The 25,599-nt window shown below is 39.8% G+C and overlaps 1 protein-coding gene across 9 annotated transcripts in view; it reads right to left on the bottom strand.

The window, feature by feature from the left end:
- Positions 1-25,599, bottom strand: part of LOC117541056 (ecto-NOX disulfide-thiol exchanger 2-like) — a 261,284-nt gene that overhangs the window by 157,383 nt on the left and 78,302 nt on the right. For all 9 annotated transcript variants that reach the window (XR_004568261.1, XR_004568260.1, XR_004568259.1 and 6 more), the window contains exon 2: positions 6,154-6,297. Coding sequence is in view for 2 of the 9 variants with exons in the window: in XM_034208109.1 (XP_034064000.1) it covers positions 6,154-6,297 (144 nt within the window). In the remaining 7 variants the exon portion in view is untranslated. The remainder of the gene's footprint in view (positions 1-6,153; positions 6,298-25,599) is intronic.

The following is a 25,599-nucleotide window of genomic DNA, read 5'->3' as shown; positions in this document are numbered from 1 at the left end:
TGGCTTAATGAATGACAGCTTGAGAAGAATACAAGTACATCATGTGGTCTGTGTGTGTGTGGATGTGTCCATTTTTGAAGGGACCACATGCCTTTGTCCTACATTATTTGTATCTAATGAAGTGCCAGATGTAATGGGATAAATCTATCCATTAGGGTCCCTTAACGAGACTAAATCCACATGGCTGCTAATGAGTCGGTACTCCATCAGCCGTCCTCCGAGGGCTGGAGGACCTGACTAAAGCTGTAGACGACCTGGAGCCAGACACAATCACACCCTCTAAGCCCGTAAATCCACAGCTCCAGCTGTTGCAGGCCTCCATCATTTAACTTCCAGTCCTTCAGGGAGTGACTTCAAGTTACCAAGCAGCTACAACAGACAGACAGTGGAGTCATAGCCGGCACAGAGAAACACTAATCATCCGTAATCATTGATCTGCCATTAGTGGGCCATGCTCATTAGCCTGATGGAACAATGCTCTGTAGATTTTAGTTGTTACCGTGCTATTATTAGCTTTTAAACATGTGTTGTATACACAGGCTCTACATGATATTCAACAACATGTTGCAAGCACCTGAACTCAGTCATAACTCTAAATACTGAAGTTAGTCAAAAGATACAAATCCTAAAATCGAATGTTTTGCTTTAAAGCTTGGTTTCATCCGTGGTATTACAGAGCAAACAAGTCCATGTACATTCATCACTGTCACACCAATAAGGGGTGCTGTGTGAAGGCATTTCAAGTTTAAAAAGAGGCAAAGAAAAAAAGAAAAAAACTGAATCAAGCAGTAAAAACTTCCGAAACCATTTAACGTTTTAGATTATTTGAATTTTAAAGGCTGATCGAGATACGAAGTAGCAACAAGACAGCACTAGCAAGAGCTAGCACAGCGACACAGTGTAAAGAAATCCTGTGTGTTGAGATAAGATAATCCCTGCTAGCTCTCCTACAAGGATCGGCAGTCACCAGTGCTAAACCAGTTTCAAAAGCGACCTGTCAGTGGTTGTCATCTAGTGTGCAACAACGATGTCATGCTGTGCTAGAGTGGAAGAACTGCAGCTGCGTGTGAATACAGTCATATGCCACTAAATCAATATAGCTTTCACCAATTTCACTGCACTTCAATTACATTTTGATACATTCTGTTATTATTATGGTGTTTTTTATGAATGTTATCATTGTGCAATTAACTATAATATGAAGATTTGTTAAAAACCATCAAATATAAATGCTCAAGTAATTTTGGTTAGAACCAAAGAAGTGGACCAATGACATGCTTTGCACATAACATTTCCTTCTCCCGATGTTTCTATGAACATGTGCTCCTATAACATCCATCCACCATCTGTAAACAACTATCCTAAACTTGGAGTAGAGAAAGGAAATTGGACAATCACAGGGTCGCATCTAAGAGACGGACGAACATTGACTTCACACCTATGGGAAAATTAGAGTTGACAACTAACTTAACCGGTGTGGATTTGCACTGTGAGAAGAAGCCAGATGAGACCATGCAAACTTCCGACAGAAGTCCGGCAGGTTAACCAAAGGACCATCTTTCTTTAAGGCGACAATGCAAACCACTGCACAACCACCCAGACTCATTCATTGTAAGCAGAATAGCATTTACTCAACATAACTTCTAAATCTAGGCAATACAAATGTATATAAGATATTACACAAATTGTGAATCCAGGTCACCCAGTAGCTTTGCTAGAAAACCTGATAAATCTAAAGTATAAATATCTAACTAATTCACTTCTCAATATTTTCAGTAGGAAAGTTGTTCTGTTTGGTTTTCACCTTGTTTTCAATTTAAGGCAAATCTGTTTTCTTCATTTAGCACACTTCAATTCAAGTAAAGTAAATGTGCTTTTATGTAATGGATGTGAAATCAATTTCCTTGACAATATTAGAACAATTTAGAGTTTGAGGTTTCCTGTTGGTTTTCCTCGACTAAATGCAAAAGAACTGCAGCGAGGTGTCATCATGATAGTAGTGCACTTATCCCGCTTCAATGGCACCTTTATTATAATGGTTGTTATAACTTGAATAAGTGACAGAGAAAATATTATGGATGAGTGACTTTTCTCTTATTTCTGAGATGGAAGAAAAAAGTGGTGGCTTTTCCAGTGACGGATCAGATTTGTGCTCCACAATGGCTTTGATCTTAAGGCTTTCTGACTTTAATCTGAGCAGACCACACACATTCACACTCATATACTACACACTCACACACATCTTTTCATGAAGCAAAAAACAAAATGGACTTCATTCATTTCCAGCTGTCTATTTGTGGTTCTAGGAAAAGTCGGTGCAGAGAGAAAGCTTAAGTGAACTCTTGCAAAGAAAACTTTGGTTGATAAATAACAAAACATCGTCTACAAAAAGGAAAATAAAACCATGCTCATCTGTTTTCATTTATGCACAAATCGTGGTGAGTCAGACTGTACTATAACTCTGGGACTCTGCTTTTCATGCCTTTTGAAGCTGATGTCATGAAGGTTGCGTTTACAAATAAATATATATTCATATTTCTGAATAAAAATGACTAAATGTGAGAAAGAAAAGGACAACAAAGCTAAAATGGTAAAACTGAGAAGCTCAGTTTACTATTCTTTAGGCTCCCTTGGTTTTACTATTAATATATAACACAAACAAAATAGCACCACCGGGATATAATAAAGAAGTCTCTTATCTTTTACAGTGATTTCAAGATTGATACTCTGTAGGTGGAGAAGATTTAAAGGTCACACAATTAGAACAGGTTGCAGCAGGTTACTTATCAATATGTTGAGAAAAATGTTATTTAACATGGTGAGGAACACACATTTAACAAGTTCTGATTCGTTCATAGTTTCACTGCTTTGTGCTATAACGCACAAAACTGAAATGTACATCAAAAGACTCCCAGTGTTTCCCCTAGGATGGAGTCATAGCAGTGGTGCGAAGGCACGTGGGCCCAGCATAATGCGAGCGCGGAGCGTGTGACATTTTTGTGTGTGCGCGTGCGAAGTGCGCCCCGCCAATTTGTTTCTATGTGTCAGCACAAGAAAGGCTCTTGAGGCCTAGTACCAGGGCTGGTTCTAGCCAATTTGCTGCCCTAGGAATAAATGAAAAATCTCTACTAAAGACAAATACACTACAAAAACAGAAACGTATTGACATAGGTCATATACGTCAACATGGCTTCAAATGTATTCAGTATTGTATGAACATGTTTGAATTGGGACGTGGACGTCACATCCTCTAGGGGGGTCTGGGGGTCCGGGGGTATGCCCCCCCCCCCCCGGGAAGATATATTTTTTAACATTTTAAAGTAAAATGCTTCAATCTGGTGCACTTTGAGCACACAATTACTAGAGACCTGATCTAGGGGGTACAACACTAAAACACCCATATGAAAAAGATCGGTTTACATTTTAATATTGAAATAAGTATGTGAACATAAACAATAACCTATCATAGCCAATAACAAATAAATGTAACTTATTTTAATTTTGTTGTTCATTTATATCTTATTTTACCAGTTAACATTTATTAATTTATGCATATTGTGATATCTCTCCAACTTTAAACGATATTTGTGGTTTACTGTCCTACAGTATGCATTGGAATGATTTCAAACCTGTTTTTATTTATCCTAATAATTATAAAGGAGTGCCTTGGAAATAAGTGTTTACATCATTTGTAAACACATATTTGTTTGAGACCCACTGTGATAACTTAGACTAAAATTAACTATCTAAACACTCAGAGAGTCCTTTACCTCACTGAGCCTCTCAGTCTGACAGGAGAGCTCTCCTCCACCATGGTTGTAGAAACATCTACTTCTTATATCCGTTAGCGCAGCTAGCACCAGATTCTAATAACAACAGCGCCAGTACCGGTGCGCCCTCTCTCTCTCTCCCTCGCTCGCTCCCACGCTCGCACTTTGGCTGTGAGCTGCGGGTGCCTGATAAGCCAACATCCCCCACTTTCATCACTTACAGCGCCTATGTCAAAAATCGGCCCTGCCAGTACATACAGTGGCAATGTCTCAAGATTTTTGCAAAAATACACCTTTATTGAACATACTGTAACACAAATACTACAAATCCACTTCTTCTTTTTTTTGGGTACCTGGCTGGCGCCCCCTTGCTGTGCCGCCGCTATTTGTATATAGGGGAAACACTGCATCCCTTGCCTTTTGTTTGAACCAATGCTTAAGGGGGCCTTATTATGCGTTTTGGGCCCTTTCCTGTAGTGTGTTATAGCTTTTGTGCATGTGAATGGTCTGCAAAGCCTAAAATCCCAAAGTTCCCGACAGAGGGAGTTTCTCTCCCACACACTCCCCCGCTGCCTGAAACTCCTTCAATTGAAATCCTTTGTTTACTTCCGTTACATAGTGACATCACTCTTGCTTCTATTGGCCAACGCTCCAACACATTGTACGTGATAGGGAAATGGCTAAGGGGCGGGACATCTCTAAGCGGTTAAACAATCACAACAGAGCCGGCCAACTAACCAATTAGAGCAGACTAGGCTCTCGTTACAGGCAGAGGGTGAAAAGACCACCCAGGCAGTATGATAAAAACAAATACCTTTTTGAACAATAAAGCATGTACAAACTTCACTATAGACACAAACATCGAATATGAGCATCATAGAGCCCCTTTGAAGACTATCCATGATAACAACCATCATGTTAATGGCCTCCAAGATTATAATTACATTTACGTATAGTCCTCACTTCTGTTACATTATTCATGTTCCTCTGTCAGTTGTTAGTTTTAGTGTCCTCTGCTTTGTACCATATGAGGCTTTACTTTGTAGCCGCACAACAAAGAAAGCTCCTATGCTTTATATGAGCTCTGCCTCAGACTCTGATTGACTTTTCTGAAACAAAAGCTGATATAATCCGATAACATTATCCGGTTTCTACAAAAAGGGAGAGGGAAGTGCAATAAGATAAGAAACACCATAATATGATGCAAATGAGGCAACTGTTACTCCAAGATGGGTTTTGCAAATCCCAGCATGCATTAGCCTGCAGGGCACAACACCCTGGACAGGTGTAGCAATATTTACTTGATATTTTATTCATAAACCCTCAATATCATTATGGAGAAACAAGATTAAATTGAAAAGCAATTTAAGCTGCCTAAAATAGCAGACCATTTCTCTTATAAGGTCATCACTGTTGTTGACTGGGGGACAACATTATTTACATCTCATAATTGGTAACACAAGCCGATGGTGAAAGTGAACGGACAGAAAGATGGTTTATGTGTAAATGAGAAACCTCTTGGAATAAAACCTATAAAAGCACCAAACAAACACAACCGTCTTTTTTTGTGTAAGAAAATGTGCCATTTGCAGGGTATTTCAAGATTTCACTGGTGATGTTTGACTATGTTCACCAGCAATGCTGTTCCCTTTAAGTACATATATTAGTTCAGGTGGAGCACCTGTGTATCTCTGCTAGATTGTAAACTCAGACCAAAAGTTGCAGCGCAGAAGAAAACACTAAGAAACATCTCTTTGTCTTTAGGGCCATCTCCTTTCTGGTCATAATGCAATTCATTAGAAAACCATTCTTAAATTAATCAGCACCTTGGCCCTGGTTGAAATGTAAGCTCATTGATTGAGTGTTTGTACACAACACACACACATGCAGAGACTACAGTGCACTCAAAGACAACACAATGGATTTTGTGTATAACAGATCAATGTGCGAGCGAGAGTCAAAGGCATGTGAGTTTTGATTGGCGGGCCTGTTGGCATGGTGAAAGGCAAGCGTATGTACAATTTCCACCAATTCAGCTTCCTGGTTTTAGCCGTGTGACCTCCAAAAAGTCCAGACAAGCAGAGCCGCGGGTACAGCAAGCTAATCAAACAGCAAAGACCAAACAAGGCTACCTCTTTTCAGACTGTCTCAAAATAACAGGATTATAGTTTATCTCTCACCAGCAGTTATTTGATGCTGGAAGCATTTCAATTGCATTCCATCAAGAACTTACAACCAGATAAAGTGAGCCTCTGTAATTTAAGGCAGAGCCTTTGTAGCACAACACAGAATAGTATTGAAGCGTTATTGAAAAAACAGGGATGACAGGTTTCTTTTTATTTGCTGTCATGGTGTTACTGTGGTGAGGTAGCAGTGTCAATACCTGAAGTCAGACCAGTTATCTTCCTCTTCTTGCTGTTTTCAGCAGTGTTTTCCAGGGAAGGAGACTCAGTCAGCGGCCCGTTGGAGCTGCCGAAGTGGAGAGGGTCGTTGCCGGCCGTGGGGTCAAAGGGCAGAGCGCTGAGCCCTAAAAAAGACAACAACAACAACCGTGTTTTTTAAATAAAACTGCAGAATACAATCAGCCAACACAGCCAACACATTAACTTCAAGGTGAAAAAATACAGTACAAAAATAACCATTATTTTACAGTTTCTGCTTAGCTGTTTGATCAATAGCATTGACTTGTCAAATCCTCTGTATGCTGCAATTTTCGCCGTCTTTAATCTGACCGCCATTCACTGGTTGTTCATTTTCTTCTTACAGGCTTAGTAACCTTGCAACTAGATTGAATTTAATATATTGGCTGCCTTGCTACAAGACATCATTAACTTGAATGGGAAAAACAAACCTGGTAGATGTCTTTTTTTCTAGGAAAATCATTCTTAACTGAGCAAAATTAAGTATTCATTGTTTTTGCATTGGTATGCTTTATTACACAGAAAACTAAACAGGTATTTTTCCCAGTTGACCTTTGCTCCATATAAAATCTATTTAAAAAAATATCATAGACAAAGAATGATACAATTGACATAATGTGAATATATCTGATTCAAAGTAATTTGACAGTGTTGTTGACACTTCTCTACCAGAAATAACCCGAAAACATGAAAGAAGTGGAGATATAATGAGCAACAGAGAAAAAAACAACAACCAAAAAAAAGCCAAAGAGGCTCTGAATCCCAAACAAATATTTCTGTCTTTTCTGGAGAAAATATAATACAAATATTTTGGTGGGCAGACTGTCTACACATACTCATCGATATACAAACGAGTCTGGGATTTAATGCAAATCAACCAAGTCTGTATAGTGGTTTGAATACTTTAATATACACCTGCTCATTTTCTATCTATTCTGTTCCTTTAACAGACTTAATAGACTTGCACTGATCTATATCAATGGTCAAAACAGTCATATGTAGATATTATTTCCAAACAGACTGACATGCAAATCTGATCAAAAAATGCTGCTATTTGATTCAATGTATTATATGTCATATCCTGATTCACACATGTCTGCATGTCTCATTTGTTCAATATCAAACTCAGACATATCTTCTTTCCCTCCTAACATGTTTTTATTTTTCGGTTAGTAGATTGTTGAATGATTTATATTCCTCATGTCAAACATACTGTAATGAAATAATATTGACTATAATTGGACAAGTGATGTATCCCTGCAACGTTCTTCTAAAAGTTGCATAATTTATGGAATCGTGGCATTGCAATGAAAGGTCAAAATTATTCATTAAAATGTAACCTTTCAGCTTCCCTTTGACATTAACATCTATCTCTGGGGTGGCGTTTTTTTTACTAAGTTTCTACTAAATGAACCATTTGGAACATTAAGAATAAATGATCAGCAGCTTATGTTTGTGTTCTACCAAATTTCCTTTTCAATGTCAAAGAATTAAACGATAAAGAAGAAGAAAATAATTCAATGTTTAGAGTTTTTACGAGGATCCAGCGTCATCTTGCAATGATAAATAGATTTTTGTGAAAATTGGTAAACAAATAAACAAACTAGTGAGTATTGAAATGCAGTGTTTCCCACAGAATTTGATTATATTTGTGGGGGCAACGCACCCCCCCCCCCCCCCCTTCAAATAAGAAAATACATGCAAGTTCATGGCTACTGTAGACAACGTTCTTGTTCTGCTCTGTGTTGCGTTGTTAATGAGTGAGACACACCGGAAAGGTGCCAGCAGACATTGACGTGAGATTGGCTTCATGCATTTATGGATACGGCTCAGCCTCTATCACTGTTATGTCTCATTCTATATATTGGACAAGACCAGGCCCATAATGTGTTTACAAGGGATTTTAATAGCTACCTTCATTCAGCTGCACCTCTTCCCCATTCACTATTAGACAAGGATAGATGGAGCCTTTCTCTGCTTGGTTTTTCACCAGTCTGTCTTTTTGTTTCACTGTGGACTCCTCCTCTATCTCTGTATGTGTGGCATGTTTTTATGTGAGTATACATGTGTCTATGTCCATCAATCCATCCATCCGAGCAACGTTCAATACTGGCCACTCAGCTCCTCTAATCTACTTCAAAATCAAAAGAACGTTTCGTAACGGGCTGAATGTAGTGTCCAGTTCTTGTTTGTTTCTACATGGAGTGGAATCGATCGGAAATTAAGTTATTTTAGAAGACCAGTAGGTGAGTGCATTTGAGCAACAATTGTGTACAGGTAGCTACTTCAGATATACACAAAGATACTCACTTTACAAGTTCACTAGGTAAAGAGAAGCATCAAATTGTCAAAACAAAATAAGCTCAAATTCGGGAAAGTTGAGTAGACTCCATCCTTTCAGCTGTAACATTTCCATCAAACCAGATAAAAAGGAGACAGGATAAACTCAAGAAAAGGGATTTGAGTAAATTAAAGACAGCCATGTGTGTGCCTCCTCTAATTACAGCTATGAAACAAACTAGAATACTTTTTATTTGCATTTAAGATAAGAGCTGGTCTCAGCAGACTGAATCAAGGCGTGTTTTCATGCAAAAGTATCCCCAAAATTGAAGTACACTACCTAAGCATAAACAACATCACAGCTGTTCACTTAACTTCCAATTTAGTGCATAAACACACCATTTAGGAGAAAATGAACAAATCAAAGTCTTATGATGAAACACCTTCATCTTCGCAGCTATTTACATTCTAAAAGTAACCTTGAGAACAGTCCGTTATCTCGAGTCCGTGACACTTCAAACATTTACCTTCAGTCCCCCCTGTAAACACAGTTCTTTAAATTACCAGTGTTGCTTCCCTTTATGGAAAACAGAATCCTTATCAAAGCCTGTCTCTGACACTGCATATGAATGCAAATACGAGTATTCACAGATGCTTGAGCCTGCGCCTGATTTCCCCCCCTAAAAAGTCCTTGAGCTGTATATGTAACGCAACTGTCTGGGGTTACATCAAACACACTGACGCACACAGTCCCTGAAAGCATCTATTTCCTGAGACGTCTGGAGCCCATCAACATCCATCTGCCTGAGACTTCTCTCTTTTTCTCTGGTGCCGCATGACAGACCGAGCAAAGTGTCAGTTAATCTTCTGTTGCTGATTTGATATTACTGCTGTCAGCCTACAAACTGATCTTTGTCAACGTTTTATCCAAGACATTCAAAAGTATTAAAAAAGGCAACATGAGGGCCAAAAGATCAGTCTGTGAAACAGAGAAAGGAAGAGAGAGTAGGTGTGTACACAGGTGCGCTGATTCTCAAAGCATGAAGCGATGTGTGCCCCACCCTAATGTGTCATTCAACCATCCCCTTGCCAATCTAGACAACCTCAGTAAATGTGGTGCTTTTTAGCTGTTATTTGTATGGTTGTGCTGTTTTGAGGGCATTGTGTGGTTGTGTTTTTACAGAGCTACCATCTGTATTCCTTCTCTCCATCTGTCCAGGCAGATGGATATGTGCTTTTTTTCCTCCAAAAGCCTTAACCTTAGCTTCCTTGTTATGACTGGAAGTGGTCAGACACATTCTGAAGGGAAACACAAACAATGTAAGAGGTCAAGATGAGTTATGGTGTTGTGCGGCCAAATGATAAATGATGCTGTAATATTGCCAGCAATTAGCAGTTTCTGGAAATGCTAGACCCATCCAAGTGTTTTTATGCCACATACAGTATAGTATGCACAACATTATAAATATTGACTATAAATGACAAGTACTGACAGAGATTCCCTGATTTAAACGTCACGTAAACATGTTGGAGTTCCTTGAGGCAGAAAATATCTCCTGTGGAAAATTGTTGAATATCACATTTGATGAATAATTAATGCAGCAGTGTAAAGACTATATCCATTTACTTTAATGTGCTCTCTGATATAGCTCTCATATATATTTTTACATTCTAAAAGCCTGCACCCCCACTAATGGAAATACACCTGATTCAAATTTTATTTTATGAAAGTTCCCCTGAAGCTGCTATAATCGATATTCCTCCGTGTTGATAATGGATCAGAAGTGAAACGTAATGTTCTTTGAAAGGGGTTGCTTTCAGTGCCAAAACCAAAACATAACTATGGATTTCCTTTCAGCGCTACAGATTGTCTTTAGCATCTTTAAGCTTAATGTTATGGTTTTCCTATAGTTTGCCTGCGGTTTTCCTATTTTGGTTCAACTTTTAATGCAGATTGAACTAAACTACCCTAACTTTAAATTAACTTCATTCATATTCAAAAAAGGGACTTTAAGGAAATTACTATTGTTTTACCGTTTTATTTGAGTGCTGGGGTCGGGAGCAAAATGTCAGGTTTTCTTGTGGCCAGAATTACAAACTTGTGACAACACAGACCAGTGAGATACTAGGGTGTACCATAATGTGTCTTCTTTAATATATATATATACCTAGTTTTTTTAGGGAAATGATTAGTTGAATACTTCATGGAAAGCTGAGTAAAAAATGTCAATATGAGAAAAATAATCAAATGAAAATCTCAGAATGTGCAATGAACATTTCCGAATATTGAATGAAATCTACAAATAAGGAAAGAGATTGAGACTGAATGGGTACATTCAGCAAGAAATTACATCCTTTAATCCTTATCAGCTTTGCACTTCTGGACACAAAAACCCCCTCTTTGCTATTTTTGTGCCACATTTCTTGACACTTCTTCAGTATCTTTCTGCATGCAGGCAGACATGTATTTACTGAAGGGAGACACACTAAACCCAATACGAGAGAGATGACATAAAGAAAACCACCAATCATTAAAAAATACCATGTAATACTAACCCTAATCTAAACTGGCTAATGGGTAGGGAACAACAGGACAATGTCTGCTGAAAATGATACCACCTGTACAGATGAAGCACTCCAGATCAGACTCAGGTGGGTGTGTCCCAGTCAAAAGCCCAGTGGATGCCAGTGGCTGGGGGTGTTGCCAAATTGCAAGAGGGCATTGCCCAATTTCCCCATTTGTTCAATTACAGGATTTAACCATAAGATGGCGCTTCATTCACAAAATACACAAAGACAACTGGGTGTTGATGAACTTAGTCTGTTTGCAATGTTTGCAGCTCTGCAGTTGTGTTTGCTGAATACTGTAGCATTTAATCACTTATTTGTTACTGTATGGTTTTCACAAGCTACTATAATGAAAAAACATCAATATTTTAGATCAAATAAAGTATATAGTTTGCTTTATGCAGTATATTTCTTGTAATATTGTTGGGGTGTTTTTACACAGTACAGTAGATTGAAGTAAATCAATTTATACATTAAGATAAGATAAGATGGACCTTTATTAATCCCGTGGGGAAATTCAGTAGTTCAAACAGCAACAGGGTGAGAGTGAAAAACAGGACAGCACAGATTCACACAGATTAATAAAATCAAAAATAAGATGAGCGATAAAAATAATAATAACGAGAAACTATGAAATAAGAAATGAATAAAACTAAAATGTAATTATCATATCATATATTATAATGTATTGTATTATTTAAGTAATATCATACATTAACCCCATTATAGCAGATGCCACATTGAATGGATGAACACATTTATGCATCAATAATTACAACAGAGTATTTCTAAATACAAGTTGTAAAAATACTTATATGTATTTAATATTAACCCTTTGGAGTCGACCGTCACGCCGGCGTGATCAGATCACATGACCTGTTCAAGCCGGTGCCGCATAAAAACAACAGTCCAGACAACATTGCCGTGTGTTTCTGTCAAAAGTACTGGCTTGAAACTATATCCCAGTCTTTGTTTCATGCAAAAATACCCAGTAAACACGGAGATACGATGATATAAAGGTAATACATTTCAAAAGTATGAAAAATGGAAGCACATATTTGAATATCTTCGCCGCATTTGATCATTTTACGAAACGGAAAATACTGGAAACTGTAGATCCTGCTCAACAGGATGTATATGTGTATTTCTGTCGAAAGTACTGGCTTGAAACTATATGCCAGTCTTTGTTTCATGCAAAAAGACCCAATAAACACGGACATACGATGATATAAAGTTAATACAGATATATTTCAGAAGTATGAATAATGGAAGCACATATTTTAATATCTTCGCCGTATTTGATCATTTTACGAAACGGAAAATACTGGAAACTGTAGATTCTGCTCAACAGGATGTATATGTGTATTTCTGTCGAAAGTACTGGCTTGAAACTATATGCCAGTCTTTGTTTCATGCAAAAAGACCCAATAAACACGAGATACGATGATATAAAGTTAATACATTTCAAAAGTATGAAAAATGGAAGCACATATTTGAATATCTTTGCCGCATTTGATCATTTTACGAAACGGAAAAACTGGAAACTGTAGATCCTGCTCAACAGGATGTATATGTGTATTTATGTCGAAAGTACTGGCTTGAAACTATATGCCAGTCTTTGTTTCATGCAAAAAGACCCAATAAACACGGACATACGATGATATAAAGTTAATACAGATATATTTCAGAAGTATGAATAATGGAAGCACATATTTTAATATCTTCGCCGTATTTTATAATTTTACGAAACGAAAAATACTGGAAACTGTAGATTCTGCTCAACAGGATGTATTTACCAGGGAGGAGGTAATCAGGTAAACGGAGTGATACGAAACGAGACGAAGAGGGACGGCGGGAGACTGCGATTGAAGTAAAGTGACAGACAAACATTGAGAATTTAGATATAGTTAGATAGATTTTTGAAGATTCAACTATGATGAAGATAACTCTGAACGTGAGTCAAGCTTTAAGCTTGTTTTTTTATATGGAGGAGGAGGAATCTGTGATGTTGCCCTCTGTGTCGTATTGACAGAAACCGCTTTGAAGCGTGGCACAGATAAAGACAGAAAAAACTGATTTTTGTACATAATATGTATATATATATTTGTATTATATTTATAATAACACTTTTGCCTTATCAGAATGAAATCCCATGCTACCTCAATCAAACTTTCACATTATCATAGTGACATCCCATGTATATATTTCCAGCTTTTAAATGGTTTCGTTGTGTATGTTTGTGTTATATGAAAAATAATATCATTTTCAAAATCTGTTTTTACGTTTTTTTTTGTGATTTTGGGTCCAAAATGTTCATATAGTAGTAGATCACTGCTCTAAACAAAATCAAAAATCCTACATCCAAACGAAATAAATATAATTAATTATGATGAATACGTTAAGTCTTGTTCATTGTTTTTCACTTTTATTAAATGTTTGATATTTCCGGTGGAAATGGTGGACTATCGGACATTCAAAATGCAGCATATTTTCACTCTTACACATATATTCTCCTTTTACATACATACATTTTCACTCTTACACACATATATTCTCCTTTTACATACATACATTTTCACTCTTACACACATATATTCTCCTTTTACATACATACATTTTCACTCCCACACACGTATATATTTACACTCACACATTCATACATTTTGCTCTCATATTATCATATTTCAATGCACACATATTGTCACTCACACATTCATGCATTTTGTTCTCATATTCATATAATGTAATGCTCATATTTATACATTTTGCTCTCATGCGAAATCTACTAAAACAAAGTATGTCATGGTAGTGGTCAGCTGTTAAACACAAAAGTGTATCTTAAGGGCCGTAAATATAATAAGCCTGTTGTCAATTTTAGACACAGGCTTATTATATTTACAGCCCTTAATAACATTCATTTTCTGGACTCAATGTGTGTCTTGGCCGTTTTCTTTGTTCCAAGCAAACGAGTGCTTTTTGTTTTGAAATCACTTCCGCGAGTTTCGCGGGCCTCCCCCCTCGCTCCACTGACCATTAGACCATTTAGTAAGGTAACAAGCAAAAGGGCAAAAACGCCTCTCAGACGCTCTTCCGTTAACTTTTTTAATAAAGAAAAACAAATGGTCCGTAGATACACGGGCTCATATAGCCTATGTATGTATACTGTAAGGAGAATGTATGTGCGTGAGAGGACCAGTATGAATTACGGGATAGAAATATGCAAACACAAACCTACAGACTGGGGGATGGGAGATCACAGGAGTGGGGGGGGGGGGGGGGGGGGGGGGGGGCAGAGCTGTGGAATGTGACCCTTGGGAGAATTCCTCCACACATTCCGATGGCCAATTCGTTTTAAACAAAGAGTTCGCAACACAGGACAGCATAGGCAACATGGGGGGTGGGGGCTGGTGAACGGTCTGGTCAACACAATCCCCAGGATGTGTCCTAATCAGGAGCCGGGTAAATGAGAGACTGAGGAGCCCCAGAAAAACAGATCCCGAAATAGCTCGTCCTGGTTTCCGCAGCAGATAGGCCTACAGTATGGTGTCTGTTATGTCAGTTATTTTAAATAAAACGTTGAAAACTGAACTTGAACATTGTTCCCTCTTTTTATTTTATTTATCATTTTCGGGACGTGTGTGATTAAAAAATAATAATTTTCAGAAATGTAAAGTGATCTAACTAAGTTCTATTCATATTATTGACGGGAAGAGCAGTGTAAATGGGTGCCCATATGCATTTGAAAAGCAATATAAATCACACAGTTATTATACAATAGGCTATAAAAGCACCATCGATAACCATTACCTTTATCCAATTCAAACTTTGGACGGGAAAAAAGGAAGTTGTACATGGTTGGGCTATACTGTAGGCCCAGGGGCGGCGGAGGCTATGAAGGCTAAGCCTTCCCAAATATTTGTGTAACTGCATCCTGGTCAAATAAAAATATAATGTCTTTGACATTAGCGCTGCTATGCAGCCACCTGTGCCCTGTACCACGAAGCCAGTTCAACAGACCCTGGATATGCTTGAGTTATCTTAACTAACCCTAACAAACGCGATCTCGCTAAACGGTCCTACGGCGCTGGTTATCAACTCGGTAAATCAAGCCAGGGTTTCTCTCTCCAGCTGAGAACGCGTTCACGTGAAAGGGGCGGGGTTAGCTACATTTGACCAATCACAAACAGGGACAAGTGTACTGACAGCGCAACATCATACTTCATTAATGAAAAGTAAACTAATATTAGACAAATATGAACTTTAAACATCCATGACTTAAACATATAATCCAGGATACAAGCCACATAGTTGCACCTGCAAGGAGAATACAGAACAACTCGTTAAAAAATAAACTACCGAGTGTTTGAAAGCGTACAACAGTTTTATGATATCGCCCCATCTAAAACACGAGGGGATCTGACTTTATTACATTTGAGTTGAGTGTTTCGTCAACTTAATGTGTTGCTTAAAATAATACGTCTGCATACAGTATGTGACAATGTAACTAAGTGTTGCACGGCCAGATACGGCTCGAGAAGCTGACTCAGATAAGGAAATATTGTGATATCGATGTGAGATCGATGATCTGATTGATGATGTGATGTCAGTGTGATATGAATGATAAGTGCGACACGTCGGCGTCTTCTCTGCATACGGCAGTTTAAACTGCATTTCCTTTTTCCTGTAATATGACTTGATAGATTTAAACTCCGCACACTGAGCTCTGATCGGTCAGCAGGCGGTGCTTTCACTGAGTTGATCTCTTTTCTATAGACGCCGGAGGCGGGCAGCGTCAGATGAAAAAAAAAGTTAGGCTATTTAGCCTTCCCAAACCTGAGCCTCACGCGCCGCCTATGTGTAGGCCTACTGTATACATACAAAGGCCATTCAAGCTAGAGTTCTTCTGGAAATGTTCACATCAGGCACCTTCAAGTTAAACAATACTAAACAATTAACACAGTAGGCCTAAATTATGTGGATTAAACCACATTTATTTCGTTAAAAATAAACGAAATATGATTTTGTTTGAATGATTAAATGTCATCAGGCACCTTCAAGTTAAACAATCAGGTGCACACTTTAATGTGCCGCCACCTCCGGACTCGGCTTGACTCGGTTTAAAGAATGCACAAATGTGTTTAATCGTTTATGTCAGATATGTACTAAGTAGCCTAAATACATTTGTTCCTGCTCAAGATTAGATTCAACGTTATTGTTATTGCACATATTGCAGGTACTGAGACAACGAAATGCAGTTTAGCTTCTAACCAGGGGTGCAACAAGCAGCGAAAAGTAATGTGCACAATACTACAGTAAACAATTAACACAGTACATTATGTGGATTAAACCACATTTATTTCGTTAAAAATAAACGAAATATGATTTTGTTTGAATGATTAAATGTAGGGTGAATTGCCCTAATGTGGGACATTTTTGCATTTCAGACTTCGGGAATATATTGCGATATGAAGCCGATACAATAAATCAAAATCCAGTAGGCTACCATTCCGAAATCCCCAGTAATATTAGACACTAATAATACAGTAAACTATTAACACTGTACATATTATTGTTTGCCCGTGGGATTAGGATGATCGGTAGTGAGACCCGTGCTGCATTTTCCTCCGGTCGGATGTGATATAAAAACAAAGCGATTATGTTTGTTGTTGTAAACTCACGTGGATTAAATTTAGTGCATTCATTTCAACTCGCGAACATATGATAAATTAAATGATCGTGAGGATGATGATTGAAAATCGTTTGTTTGAGCCTGGATGCATTTCCTGATCTAAAAACATAGCGATGGTTTTGTACTTACGCCAACGTGAATTAAACATTATTTTGTTAAATAAAAACATGGTGATGTTTAGTAAATGATTACATGTCTGTATACCAATAAAATGAGTCAATGCTAGACTAAACACAGAAACAAGCTGTTTTGAAAAGTAATTCAAAACATAAAATATGAAGAACTCCAGCCATGCCTTGGTCTTAACATGTGAGTTGAGAAACAAGCAAGGGTAAACAGCCATGCTAGCAGCTCTATGAGGCTAACTTCCATTAGCACTGTTAATAGGTAATCAACTAAAATGATGGATAAATATAAATTTGCTAGGCATTTAAACTATCCTATTTGGTGCAACTTTCACATTATACCATTACAACGATACATATATTTCATCCCTTTTTAAGCACTTATCTTGGTATTGGTGCTGTTGGTAGCAGCCCAGACATCCTTCTCTCAAGCCAGTTGCTCCTGGGGGACCCCAAGGCGTTTCAAGGCCAGATGGAATATGTTATCCCAGCAGCATGCTCTGGGTCTGCCTCGGGCCTGTGCCCAGTTGGATGTGTCTAGATGCATGAAATCCCTCAATGTTCTCCTTTCATCATGAAAAAGCATCGGAATAATGTTCCCTCGGATGTCTGAGATTTTTAGGAAAATGTCCCAGCCCAGAGACACTGCGAGGGAAGCTTGTTTTGGCCGCCTATATCCGCAATTTCCTTCTTTTGGTCACTACCTAAAGCTTGCGACCATAGGTGGAAAAGCAGATCAACCACCACCAACACATCCGTCAGTCTTGCACAAAATCTAAACCTCACTCGAAAAGAAAAAAAAGACAATGAGATCCATGAACTCCTTCAGTATGGTTAACAACTCGCTCCGAAACAAGAGTGAGGAGTCCACGGTTTCCTGGCAGTAACTTGGCCCTATAGGCTTTGAGGTCATCCTAACCACTTTACACAACTGCTACACACCAAATGCAAATCATATGCTTTTTCCAGGTTGTATTGTTTCCTGCTTTGCTTAATTCATAGTATCTATGCAAAACGTTGCACTGTTGGTCGGACCAAATGAGCAATTTGCATCTGTCCCCTTAGGGCCCTGAGAAATTGTCATTGAATTATTTTTACAATTCTTTACATTTTATAAATACAATTATGAGAAACTAATTTAGTAAGAACTATATTCATTAAATAAAACTTTTCCAAAACCAGGATGCTATCATAAAGTACGATGATGACATGACATACAATCAACCAAACATAGTATTAAATTGCTTTGATAACTAATTTGGGACACAATGTCCAACTGCAGTAATTTCACGTTCCATTCTCTCTAAGCGTAAATGGAGTGGTTTATTCTACTAACTATGTCGATTTTTTTCAAATCTGGGAACGGAATGTTTTTGGGCACACAATAAATCAATTAGCACCGGAACAGTGTCAGTTCATTATAATATTAAACCAGGTTATCTGTTATTCTTTTCTACTCGTTAAAATAATACAAAAAAATTGCACCATTGCACAATGTTCTCTGCAGCACAATTTGTCTGCTTGGTGAACCCTTTCTTCTGGAGTAAATTAACTGTAGAAAAAACACAGATTGTGTTATGTGTTGTAAAAATATAAACCACTTTACCAGCAGAAAATTGATACACATTAGCAGGTGAACTCATGCATCTGGAAGACTGTGTCCAAGAGACAGAGAGAGAGTCAAGCCAGCCATATACAAATATGAGTGTGCTCATCCATCTGGAGTAGATAAAGGGCTTCATATAAAATATTTACATGTCAATGAGGGAATTTGGTTTTCTTTTAATACCTAACTTCCCATTTATTTCCTGTGCTTATTTGTTCATGCAGCTCAAAGGATTTGACTGTTATGATAATATAAAATATCAGGGACAGTGAAGGAATTTGAATTAATGCTTGACTTCTCCACACTGGTGTTGGAAAATATGAGAAAAAACTATAGGTTACTTACGTAACCCCAGTTCTCAGAGTAACATGAAGTGAGATGTCTCACTATGGGATGCGCCTCATCGCGGAGCAAACAGAAGCATCAATCTCATTACGCCAATCCTGATTGGCTGGTAATCTTGACGTCAGCGTCAGGGAATTCACCCCCTATAAGTAGCTTGCGCCACGACGCATGCGTCATTCAAAATAAGCACCTCTTCTCGCTTCACCATAGCAAGGAGGGCCGTCTAGTGAGACATCTCACTTCATGTTACTCTGAGAACTGGGGTTACGTAAGTAACCTATAGTTCTCATTCATAACACTCCGTTCGATGTCTCACTATGGGAAATTGTAGCTCCCGTATTGTCAGACGAGCTTATCTCGAAAATCACCAAACCAACCAGAACTTAACAGGTAGAGCTCTGACTCAACCAGGTGCCCAGCACTGCTTGAGTCACACTGGGAGCAGAACGTCCAGCCTGTTAAGAGGCGTACAAAAGTGAGCGGCGAGGACCAGCTCGCCGCTGCACCAATGTCTTGGATGGGAGACATCCTGGACAGAGCCCAGGATGCAGCCAGACCCTGAGTCGAAAGAGCTCGCGGACCCGAGGGTGCCTGCGAACTCTGACTCGTATGAGCCCCAAAGCAATTGCTTCCACAAACCAGTGGGAGAGCCGTTGCTTAGTAACAGGCTTGCCCTTATAAGGGTTAGCCCAGGACACAAGGGGTTGGTCATTATGACGAAGCACCCTTGATCTGTCCCTGTATGTGCGTAAAGCACGGGCTGGACACGGCAAATCCGGCCGCTGTTCCCCGGAGAAATACAGTGGCGGGGAGGATGCCTCAATGTCAAATGTGGTACCTGAACCAACCGCCTTAAGATAAAGGCAGGGTTGGGCTTCAACCACACTCTGTTTGCCCTGGGGCGAACTGAGTGCATGAAAACTGTACAGATAGTGCATGAGTGCCACTGGCTCGCTTGGCAGCTGCCAGGGTCAGCTTCATGTCACACTGTATTCAGATTGTACCACTCACGGGCCAGGCCCATAGAGCCAAGCGCTATGGGTGTGGGTGAAAGATCGCCCCCCCCCGCTTGGGAAAGTATGTCCCTGTGTAGTGGGAGCTGCCATGGCTGCCCGCACAGCAGCTGATATATCTCCGCTAGCCAGTACATAGCTGGCCAGTGCGGAGCTATCAGGATAAGTGTGTGGCGTTGCTCTCTCACTCTGGCCAGAGTTGGGGGTATCAGAGCCAGGGGTGGGAACGCGTACAGAAGGCCCGGGGGCCAATTGTGCGCGAGTGCATCCACGCCTAACGGTGCATTTAGATCGCGCATCGAAAAGAACAGCTGACACTGAGCGTTGTCTTTCGATACGAACAGATCCACCGCGGCTATGCCGTAACGCACCCACAGCTGGCTCACAATCCTTGGATGTAGAGTCCAGTCTGCATAAAGTGGTATACCTCTGGACAGTAGATCTGCCCCGAGGTTCATCACTCCCGGTACGAGGTTCAACTTTAGTTTTAGGGCGGCCACCCAGCGCTGAAACTCCCTCATGTGTAAGCGTCCCAGTCGTACGACCAGGATGGCTGACGCCATGAGCCCCAGCAATCGCAGGCATGATCTGAAGAGAACATGTTTGCGCAGCTGGAAAAGAGCGAGACAAGCTCTGAAAGCTTTCACTCTTTCCGCTGACAAGCGAGCTGAAAAGGGCACCGAGTTCAGGCGTAAACCCAGGAAGAGTATAGTCTGCGCGGGGCACAACATGCTCTTCTCTGTGTTTATTATGAAACCCAGGTTGAGCAGGTGCTTTACGAGGACATTTGTCTGCGTAACAGCCTCCTGCTTCGACTGTGCGAGAAGCAGCCAGTCGTGCAGGTAGGTCGCCAGGCGAATACCCTGTTGTCTTAACGGGGCTATCGCGGCTTCCGTACATCGTACAAACACCCTTGGACTGAGAGACAGACCGAAGGGGAGTACTCTGTATTCATAACAGATCCCCTGAAATGCGAATCTCAGATATTTCCTGTGTGGGAGTTTCTATGTAATGAAAATAGTGAATAATGCACAGCAGTTGGAAAACGGATCCAAAGCAACTAAGTATTTTTCAGCTTACATAACTCTCAAAAGAGACACGTGTTTAGAAGGTAAAGCACCCAGATATTGTTCTAAACTGTATTAAAGTAAACAGGTATTATCTTGAACTGTATTGAAGTGAACATGTATTATTTGGGACTGTTTAAAGTAATCCTATATATCTAAACCTTCTTACTTACACTCCATGACCCAGAGACCCTGACACACACACATACACCTCCTCCTGTCTTCATGCAGCACACACACATAAACTCCTTAACCCAGATATCAGCAACACACACACATATGCCTCTGCTTATCAGCATGCACACACACACACATACACTTTCCCTCACTAACACACACACACATGTTCTTTTTCTTTGGTCCTTGCTGGGAATAATCCGAAGCACCAATATTTCTGTGTACAATGTTTGATTGTTTTAAAAGAATAGTTTGTGTGAAATCTTCCCTGGGAAATTAAAGGAGTTATCCCAGGTATAAGATACAAAGTGATTCTGACCTTGTATAGTTCCGATGCTGTCACGCTCTGTTCAGAAGAAAAATACTTTTTCCCAGAACTCTAATTCGCTTAGGAGTAAAATGGGACGGAAGAGCCGACACATCTCCACCTCCAAATATGTCCATATATACTGTTGTTTCTTCATGCAAAAGGCTCCCTGTTTCTGACTGGCTGGTCCCGATATCTGTATCGCACGGCAGTAGAGCGGGGAGCCCGGAGTGTTCTGTTTCAGGGCACTCTGTATTTCGTATTGTGTTTTTTACTGTATTAAAATCAGATTATTGTTATAACTTTTATGCCGGTGTGTTGAACTCCCTCTTTTATCAATCTGACCAGGCTCATCTAACGGACGGCGCGGAGCACAGGTGGGCTTTAAGCCACAGATATTGTGTTTGCTCCTACAAAGGTTAGAGCTTATATTTGACATTTATACTTAAGTAAATTATAGATTTCTTCAACATTTACATGTATCTTTCTAACTTTTCAGAAAATCATTAGTCATATCACTTTAAAGCAGTAGAGGAAACTAATGCATTTACTTATCTATTGTGATAGAAAAGGCTATTTGAATTTCACAAAGGGATCTAATGACAGAATATTACCTTTAGGCTGTCACTGCTGCGACAATTCTTCAGTTCAGTCCTTTATTTGAAAAAGGGCAATAATTAACATCATTAAGTTGATATTTAATCAGTCAATTGTCAGTAAGCTTTTGTATTCAATAAGTCCTTGAAGGGGTCATGACCTTTAATAGAGAATCTGAAAGGAAACTCAGCCATCTGTGGCCTTTCTGTCATCACTTGAATTAGCTGCTTCCTGCCTATTCAACAAAGACATCCAGGCAATGGGTGACAGAGCCAATGACAGTCGTGCTTTTTACAAAAATGGTATCCGTCAAAGACGCCGTAAGTCACACCCGGTCACAGCTGGGGGTTCAGGGTGCAACGCAACCACTCACATTAATCTACTGGCTGATAACCCATTTCCACATTGGATGCCATTGGTCATATTCAAGTGACACATTTCTCGTATCGTCAAGCACTGTGATAGCTCCAATATTAGCTTCCTGCCACCACTAGAAGCTATGTTCCAATATCTGGAGGTTTGCCCATGTAACTGATGCTTCTGAGAGTCTATAGGAGCGAAGAGCTACTGAGAGATAAGGCAACCAGCGGATCAAGTCATTGATCTATTCATAGCCTGGGCTATATGGCCCAAGGAGATTAGTGAAGGTCGCTGAGACTAGGCTGTAAAACCTGCAAGCCGTAAAACTAGCAGAATATGATGAGTGAAAGATGACCCCAGCAGATGAATAAACAAGGTGCCTGACAGATTCGGCTTAGCAGATGCTGATTTGGTACACTGGGCACTTGAATCATCATCATAGGGATATTAACCTGGCTTTTCACTTGGTGCCTGAGTATTTTTAGCAGCAGAAACAATAAGGGGGGAGATGTATGCAGTGGCAAGAAGTTAACAAGAACAAACACATTGTTGTTATGTTTGATGCCTTGCTCAAGATGTTTCCCTACCTTTAGATACACAGTAATGATCTGGCAAAAAATAATAACTGTATATCAGGATTAAAATTGAGTTCTTAGAGAGAAATAGTTTCTCTAATGCTTCATGAATTTATGATTTCAAAGACTCTCAGGTGCAGCAAAACTGCCTCAATGGAAATATAGTTTTGGAATATTCAAGTTAAAAGCTCCAGGGAGCAGTGTGGGGGTCTGCTTTCTTGCTCAGGGGCACTTCGACAGTGCCCAGGACTCAAACTGGCCCCTCCTGTTTGGTAGTTTTCCATACCCACAAGTCAAGTCTCTAAAGACTGAGCTACGGCCGCCCAGAATCAATCAGACGTTTCAGCTCCAGATGTACAAACACAAACATATGGACAGCCTTCATCCAGTTGATCTCAGCACAGCAGGCTAGTTACTGCTTGCCAATAACAATGAGGACATGTGCAAGCACATCTATCAACACTTTCTCAGCCTGCCCACTCAAAATTGGACTCTGCTGTGGATTTGAAAGGTACATACAATTATTACATAAATGACCCCAATGCTGAATAATTTCCTCGAAAAGTAATCGAGAATGCAGTTAAGATGTATGTGAAAATAATGATATGGGAGACAGAGGAACGTGTGGAGCTGACAGGAAATAAGTAACAGTTAAGAAAGAGGGATTACAATTAACCCAGCCACCCTGGGTGCTGTAACAGTCTTGTGTATATACTGTATGTAGAATACTATAAAAAATAATGAAATGCTTCGAATTAATGTTTGATGAAAACAAAACAATGTTGAAAGAGAGCATAGTGTCATGAAGGCTTGAAGAATTGGATTGCAGAGCAGAGTATCTATGGCGGCACTGTAACCCGTGGTGACAGGGTTCTGTTGGCAATTGTACCAGCTGCTGTTGTTGTTCAGTTTGACTCTGAGATCTGAATGCAGAACAAGTGGACATCTCAGCTGCTTCAGCTGTCAGCTCTACAGTATGTTCTACACACAGAGGCTGTGAGAGACATTACACACACAGTCGCTCTCATTCACAAAGTCCTACACACTTGAGCAAGAAACCAGGCAAACTGAATCACACAAATACACAAAGGCATACATAAACATGTCTACACACTGTCTTTGTTGGGTCTGTATCACACTCGGCCACATGCACTTCTGCATGCAACAATGAAGCAGCCACACATCTTCCATGCCAGTAGTTTCGACTTATCAAATCGACAGCTTTCTGAGAAAATGGGTTTAAAGGAGACAGTGAAAACACTCTGCCTGCTTCTCTATAAATTGCTCTTTGTGCAGGCTGTTTGTTAACATTTGTGTACAAAGAGGCCGGTTGCAGATTTTATGGTATCAGGCCATTTATTGAGACAGCAGGAGCTGTGTGAATGAGACTGCTGGTGTGAAACAGCCTCATTGGTACAGCTTTAGCAGAAGTAAAGAGGATAGGGAGATCTAGGAAATGCTGAAAAGCTACTGTAGAAAAGGCTCCAAAGTTATAGTTATCGATATATATATATATTATTTTATTATACAGAGTTGATACCTGTTAAATTGTGCCTTCATAGTGGGGAGGGGCTAACCCACGTGGTTTGGATGACGTCACACATCAGAGGGTAATGTGCGTCAGTAGTTGCAGGAAAGTTAGGCCGTCTTAAATGTTGTATTGTGTGCGTAAATGAACGTGAGTGTTTGTCCACAGTGCTGCCTGTTATGTTGTTCTACACTTCATTATTATTGTGATAACTTCTGTGCCGATGGGGCTTAATGCAGACTGCAGTCTCCGTGCTCATGTGATTCTTTCACACACAGTGACGTCACAGCTACCCACAATGCAACGCGCGCCATATGTTTTTTTATAAAGACGCCATTTTTCTGGAGGTGCAAAAATCCTGGCAATGCTAATATAAACAGCTAGCTTATGTTGCCAGGCAGAGCGCACTAGGTTTTTTTTCTGAATTAACGACCGAAGAAATCGCTGCATGTCTTCGGATTACATCTCTGGACTTGAGGGGTGTGCTCTAGGTCGTTACCAGCGTAAACTAGAGCTGTGTGGGTTGTTGGATGTACAATGTATGGAATTACGACCCTCAAAAGTGGCCTTCGGTCGATTTTGGCTGCATCTACGTCTATCTTCTGGAAACACCAGGTGAATACCCCACTTGTCACAATAATATTATCATGCCAATGCATATATGTGGTATTTTAGGGTTGACTATATTGATTAAGGCAATCGACTATGATATTCTGTATGCACCTCGTGTGAAATGGTTGATACCGGAAGTACGGTGTCGCCCTCGGCCCAAAACCCGTATGTGTGGGTGAAAGAATCGGTGCATGCTGCGTGCATGTTTATTATGGCTGCTCATTAAGTCACTCATCAAGTGAGTCGGCACTCCTGTCTCAAAGTTAGGGGTATATACACCGTGTTGAGTGGCACAGATCTATTATTAATGTAATAGGATGTAGTTTATGTGGATAAATGTTTATGTGGCATTAGAGGTGAGATATTATGTGTTAATAGTTCATTTATAGGCTACATGCACAGTCACTTCCGCATTCTACTCATAGCGGCCGATTCATTTCCTGTTTGAAAATGACGACCTTCTACACCCGCTGCCTACAAGAGCTTCCGAAATTAAAAATGTCAGATGTTCATCGGATTTGCCGGACGACTAAAGCCCCAGCCAGCAAACTCGATAAAGG

This window comes from Gymnodraco acuticeps, unplaced genomic scaffold, assembly GCF_902827175.1.
Source record: "Gymnodraco acuticeps unplaced genomic scaffold, fGymAcu1.1, whole genome shotgun sequence".
Taxonomy (NCBI): Eukaryota; Metazoa; Chordata; class Actinopteri; order Perciformes; family Bathydraconidae; genus Gymnodraco; species Gymnodraco acuticeps.
Note: the sequence above shows the minus strand (reverse complement) of the source record. Positions and strands in the feature narration are given on the sequence as shown.